This window comes from Bos taurus, chromosome 9 (genome assembly GCF_002263795.3).
Source record: "Bos taurus isolate L1 Dominette 01449 registration number 42190680 breed Hereford chromosome 9, ARS-UCD2.0, whole genome shotgun sequence".
Taxonomy (NCBI): Eukaryota; Metazoa; Chordata; class Mammalia; order Artiodactyla; family Bovidae; genus Bos; species Bos taurus.
This window is the reverse complement of record NC_037336.1, coordinates 31842920-31849964: the sequence shown is the minus strand read 5'-3', so window position 1 is coordinate 31849964 and position 7045 is coordinate 31842920. Positions and strand designations below refer to the sequence as shown.

General features: G+C 38.2%; 1 protein-coding gene across 1 annotated transcript in view; it reads right to left on the bottom strand.

Annotated features, from left to right (window-relative positions):
• Positions 1–735: 735 nt before the first annotated feature.
• Positions 736–7045, bottom strand: part of MAN1A1 (mannosidase alpha class 1A member 1) — a 173558-nt gene continuing 167248 nt past the window's right edge. The window contains exons 12-13 of the mRNA NM_001205972.1: positions 4224–4339; positions 736–3414 (exon numbers count right to left, since the gene is read on the bottom strand). Coding sequence (NP_001192901.1) covers positions 3288–3414; positions 4224–4339 — 243 coding nt within the window. The 3' untranslated portion in view covers positions 736–3287. The remainder of the gene's footprint in view (positions 3415–4223; positions 4340–7045) is intronic.

Here is a 7045-nt window from a genome sequence, read left to right as displayed (position 1 = left end):
CCTTCTGCTCTGAACATCTATAGCAGAATTTAACTTGTCATTTAACATGATGAAATGTTTTGTTTCACTGGTGGTGGTGGTGGGGTTTGATCTCAGTTGGATTGTCAACTGAAGAACGAGGACCACTGATGTCTCCCTGGTGGTCTGGTGGTTGACAGTCTGCCTGCTCAGGTGGGGGACACAGGTTTGATCCCTAGTCTGGGAACTGGGATCCTACATGTCTCAGGGCGACTGAGTCCCCATGCAACAACTACTGATCCCATGGGCCACAATTACCGAAACCTGTGCACCTAGAGCCCACGCTCCGCAACAAGAGAAGCCACTGCAATGAGAAGCCAGAGTACTGCACCTAGAGTTTTTTTTGCTTTTGCTCGCTGCAGCTAGAGAAAGCCCATGCGAGCAATGAACACCTAATGCAGCCAAAAATGAATACATAATAATTAAAAAAAAAAAAACCAAGAAACACACTTCATTTCTGATGCCAACTCCCTGTCTCTACTCCATGTGCCCTGGTGTTCAACATATGTCAGATTCTTAACAAAAGTATCTGATTAACCAAAGGTGGTTATGCAACATTATTTGCAATCTAAAATTTTTAATGGGAAAACTGTCCTTGTCACAATTCTCTGGGTATGGTATGGAATCACTGTTAGAATTTAATATGTCCATTTGCCATGGTACACACTCATCCCAAAACATCCAAAAGCTTACTTAAATGGAGAAAAACAGAACAAATGAGGAGATATATCAAAAGACTTTATTTACAATAGAGAAATTTTACAAATATAGTTTTTAAAAATTATGTGCCAATCTATTATGTTTCCCATAACATTAGAGATTTATATAAAGTTGAAAATGACACAGTGGATTTAAGTACAAATAAAAAACAATGGGAAGAACTACTGGTACACATGAAGGTGTCATGACAAACATCACTGAAGTTCTGTAAACTGCCATATAACTTACATGTGTGTCACACAATGTATACCAAACATGTGCAGAAACAAAATTAAGTGCTATTTTAATTATTCACCTTTTGGGATGTGAAAACATATGTAAACATAATTGCACAGTTTTTGCTGAAAATGAACAAAAGACAGCCTCTACCTAAGGACTTCAGTTGTTTAAAATAATTAACACAAAATATAACTTTAATTAAATTATATCACCATAATAGGAATCTCTTATTTTGCTTACATGATTGGTATTTTGGGTCCTAGGCTAAAAATATCCAAGTTCTAGAATTGAAATAACTTTGTTCTTGCTATTGGCTGGGCAGCATGTAGTACAATCTTCTTACCTATTTATATCAGAAAGGAAAAGGTTCATCATAGTACAGTCCTATGTGTTCATACAACCTGACTTTAATATCCTATCTGCTGCAGAAATACCTATCAGCGTGTGCTCTTTCAAATCAGATTGAAAAGCAAAGAAAATAAATTATTTTAAATTGCTAGTTCAAAGACATTCATATGAAAGTTATAATCTAAATACATATGGCCCAATTTTGATGAGAATCTTCTACGTTTGCCTTTAAGTTTTGGAAATAGCAATCATGATGTCCTAAAGGATCTTTTCCACTTACTAACTTTACTGATTTATTTTTTGACATATACCAACGAATAACATTGAAAAAAGGGGCAGGTCATATGCCTTTCAGACAATGGAAATCTTTTGAAAAGCTTTCAAAAGCTGAAATAGCTAAAACAACTCAGTCTATTGAGATCTAAGAAAATAACTGTCTTAAAAACTATTAGGCTGAAGCATATGAAATCACTGATACTGAGCAATTTTTAAACTACAAATGCCTTAATTTCATATGCTTCAACCTAATCTATGGGGTTGCACTGATCTATGTGACCGCTGTAGTTGAAAAGTACAGATGGTCAAAATCTCTGTACCTCAGTACATGCATCATCATATTAGCCCTTTCACAGGAATATATATAAAATATGAACCAATATGATAACCAAATCTATTTCTGGGAAAACGACTCATATCTCAAAAAATGTTTTGAAGAATCATTTAATTATAATTATTTTGATCTGCTACAGGACTGTAGAGGATTGGGAGTGTCCATTCCTATGCATTACTTCTAAGCGGAGATTGCTACATTGAACTTAACCAGACAAAATATACTATATCCTAATTTGGCCTAAAAGTTTAATAGATTTTTCCTCAATTGACCATGAATAGACACATTGCCAAAGATTCTCTGAGTTAAATCCTGCTTTCATAAACTGAAATGAATAATTTACTAAGTTTGAGAAAAGACCCTTTTCAAACCTGAAAAACCTAAACAAATGTAATAGTTTCTTTTTTTCAAGAAAAATACATTACAGATGAAATGCAAACAAAAAAACCATATGAAATACCCTCTTTCCAGAGAGTGAGCCCCGATTTCTTTACATATTCAGATAAAAGCAAAAGCTAACTCACTAAAAGTTATACAGTTTCCCTTTAAAAAATATAATTCGGTAATAGCAGAGCTCTGCAAAACTGAAAAGCTCACTTTGTTGTGTGGTGGAGAATGGAAGAAATTAACCAGTACATGATCCAGAGATGACACAGGGCATTTAAAATAAAATCTGAAAACTATTTCCCAAATTAGGAAACACTAATATAATTAACTGACAAAAATATACCGTGGATCTGATGAAATGAGGTCGACAGGAGATGATCCTTTGGGGATGATATTCTAATTTGAATTACAATGTGAGTAAAGTATTCTAGAAGATATTCTATCAAATAATGATAGACCCGCATAAGGACACTGTCACAGTTATAAGATCTGTCTCTGGTGAATAGACAAACCCGATTAACATGAAATTGAAAAGGAAAAAAGCTTTTTTTATTATTTAATTCATTATTATGGCTTTTTGCAACATGGCAAAACATTACAGCTTAAAGCAGACATCATCTCCTCATAGAGGAGGAAAAAGTTTTGCAGTCAAATCAAAATTGTAATTAAGAGATCATAGGTATACTGTTCTATTCAGTTTATTAAAAATAATACTACATCTTCATAAACTCTGGAGATAACAGATTACTTAAAAACAACAACAAAAAACCCTGTGATTCACTGGCTGAATAATAAAGGATACAGTAAGGAATTTAGGTCCATCTATATGTATGATAATAAACATAGAAGACTGCAAAACAATTTTAAAACTTAGAATAATCACAGATCTATTAATAAAAATTCATCATGTGCCTGATCACCAGAAAAAGAATTATTAAGGTATGCAGTGAAAGGAGTGGAGGAGAGTAAAATATAAAATGTCTTTTTATTTCCCATCGTCTTCAACTTTCTTTAAATTCCTAGAGAGTACAGGGAGAAGATGTGCCTCGGTGTTGAAGATCCAATGTTCCAGAGGAAGTAGATCGTCATCAGAAAATATTAAGTACAAATATCTGGAGAGAGAAACATGGGTATGTGAGGCCTGAGGGACCCGGTTATTCAGTGAAACCACAAAGACACAGAAAAACCACATCAGCGTCTCCCTTCCCCTTGTGGAGAAGTGTGGACAATAGTCAAGTATAGCAAAACCTTAAGAAGTACACTCGTTAATGCTGAGGAAAAGAAGCTGCTGTGTGCTTTGGTCCATGGACAAGAACCATACAAAGCAGTCCCAAGGGGCTCCCCTGGTGGCTCAGTAGTAAAGAATCTACCTGCCAACACAGGAGACACGAGTTCAATCCCTGACCGGGAAGATCCCACACTTGGAACATCTGAGCCTGTGCACCACAACTACTGAGCCTGTGCTCTGGAGCCTGGGAGCTGCAACTCGAGAGCCTGTGCTCTAGAGCCCTGAGCCCATGTGCTGCAAGGACTGAAGCCCAGGTGCCCGAGAGCTCGTGCTCTGCAACAAGAGAGGCCACCGCAATGAGAAGCCTGCTCACTGCAACCAGAGTGTAGCCCCTGCTCACCACAACTAGAGAAAAGCCTGTGCAGCAATGAAGACCCAGGACAGCCAAAAATAAAAAAAAAGGTAGTACATGTAAAAATGTTAACTTTAAAAAAAAAAAAAAAGGGTAGTCCCAAGCCGCCGAACTTACACAATGATGAAAACACACCCACAGTTACTGCCATGCACGTAGAATGGATTTCAGAAGCAGTCATGCTTGGTATTATTTGAATGTGCTCATGATAAAGACAACTTTCAGAAAGAAGGTCTGTTCAGGTATCTCGGTCACACGCACTGAGAATAACTTTTACTTACTTCAGTGTCTCTGCCAGGAAGAAGCTCTGCTGCACATCATCGTAGCTCTCCTTGGTGAAGTAAACGTCCCTGAGGCCGGAGTAGCCTCCTTTCACCCTGCAGTGTTTCTCCAGGGCCTAACCCGCAAAGAGGAGGGGAAAAACGGTCACGTTTCAGGAAACTGGCTGTCACAGAGTTTTACTACCAGACTGTCACGTTTAAATAAAATAAGGACTTAAACTGACCGGCTGTGCCACCCCATGGACTGAGGCCCATCAGGCTTCTCTGTCCATGGGAGTCTCCAGGCAAGAATACTGGAGTGGGTTGCCATTCCCTTCTCCACTGGATCTTCCCGACCCAGGGACAGAGCCCAGGTAGGTCTCTTATGTCTACCTGCATTGGCAGGAGGCTTTTTTTTTTTTACCACTAGCGCCACCTGGGAAGCCCATGGACAGTATATCTCATCTAACTGGAAACATTTTTACATTTAATTTCAGAATAATTTTTAAACCATTTCATCTTATGGTCTAGAGCAAGATTCGTCAAACTACAGACCACAAAGTACATCCAGCCTGCTTTTTGTTTTTGTAAATACAGTATTATGGAACCACAGACACACTCATTTATATATTGTGTATGGCCATTTTTTCACTACAGTGGCAGAGCTGAGTAAATGCTTATGGGCCCCAAGCCTAATTCTCTTTGGCTCTTACAGAAAGTTTGTTGACACCTGGTCTGGAAAAACTGTTAATGTCAACTGGGACTCTAAACCGCTGGTTGAGCGTGCTGGGCTGCTATGGTCATCAGAACTTCTTATCTTTAAAAAATCGATAGCAGAGCACTAATGAGTGATACTGGTGACTGACAGATATAAAAGGAGAAAATGAAAACCAGTGAAAAAAACACGGCTGGCATCTATTTCTGAAATATATTTTTCTTTTCTTTAGACTGAGATGGAAGAAGATGGGATTAAACCACTGGTAACTAACCAGAGAGAAAGGATCCTACATTCTTATCACTGACTGACTACAAGTTCGTATTATAGTCAGAGATGGGAAAAGATAAGGGATGGGCAGTGTGAGAATGAAAATTTAGGTAACAGAATTTTAAAATGACTTGCCTTCCATTGTGTCAGTTACTGCTAACCTGACTGCTCTTTGTATTGGATATCTGGATATTACACTGGTTTGCCTTACTGGTTACCAGGCACAATCATCTCCAGGAAGTTATTTTCTACTCACTACATCCTATTAATTTTAATAACTATATGGTAAAATAAAGATTCCCACTGTATACAAACTCTTACTGGAAATCTGGTTCTAATTCATAGAATGTTGACAAAAATAATAAAGTGTAAAACTAAGTCCCTTACAATGTTTAATGAGATAAAGGAAACATGAATAAGATCAAGTTATTCTTCAGGTTATTTTTCGGTTTTCTTCTATAGATCACAATCCTGTCCCTTTTTAAAAAAAAATTTGTATAATTATATTGCATTTTCCTCCTATTTAGCTAAACTACCAAGAAGCTACGGCATAGCTCTTGCCATATTAATTGAGAAAAATCTTCATCGGTGAGAAAAGGGTTTCGGAGGAAAGCATGGCTCTAAGAATGCGGAGCCTGGAAAAGGTGAGGTGGAAGGCGAAGGCAGGGAGCAGGAGTGTGGTGCTGAGCGATCCACTTCCATCTGCAGACACTGATAATGAGGATATTGATTCCACACCCTAGGGCTGGAGGGCAGAAGGGAGACAGCATTGGTCGGGAGAAAAAGCATTTAATTACCAGGTGAAAGAAAATCCAAGTGGCAGGCTACGTGAACATGTCTCCTAGTGTAGAACTTTTTAAAAGCCCTAGGGAACATAAGAACAATCAACTTAAAAAAAAAGCAGTTTCGATTATACTCTTAGTTTCAGACAAAGAACTAAATGGAGGGAAAGCCTGAAGAAAGGAACTTTCAGGTTCTATTATATTTTTCCTTCCTTCCTTTTTTGATAACTGTTCTGTCTGATAAAAAGTCAAATGCCAGATACATGGAGTAGGCCAAAAATTATTTGTAAAAAAGGGTAAAAAAATAAAAAGATTCAGAAGAAGTAGGTAAATTTGTTGTTATTGAACGTAATGAAATCCTATTTCCAGACATTTCCTTAAAAAGAAGAATTTATCCGCAAAACTTTTTCTTGATTTTTTCCCTTGAAGTTCTTTGGTACTGTGATAAACTAAAGAGAGGGCCAGGCATGATAAACAGCTAACCCTCCTTTCTACAGAAATTTCTGTATGATAATGCATTAGTTGCTCACTTGTGTCCAACTCTTTGCAACCCCATGGACTGTTCCGTCCGTGGGATTTTCCAGGCAAGAATACTGGAGTGGGTTGCCATTTCCTTCTCCAGGGCATCTTCCCGACCCAGGGATCAGAAATTTCTATAAGCTCCTTCTTCTGTTGTAGAAAAAAAGAGTTGTTTTGGGGGCTGGTGCTGCCCAAACAGTTTTCATCTTTTCAGTTCACTTCCACTCATTCTTTTCTCTCTCCCATGCCTAATGTGGTGAACCAGAGTAGTCAAGAACACAATCTGACATTTTAGAGGTGGAGGCTAAGTCCCAGCTCTAGACTTCCTCACTGTGGCCTCAGTTTTCTGGATCTAGGGAGCATCCTTTTTTTCAACATGAGGTTGTCCTGAGAATAGAACCAGAAGATGACACACTTACTATTATTAGCACAGTGCGGGCCTTTCAGAAGTTTAGAGAGGCCTGCCTGCATGCTAGGTCACTTTAGTCATGTCTGACTCCTTGTGGCCCTATGGACTGTATAGCCCATCAGGCTTCTCTGTCCATGGGGATTCTCCT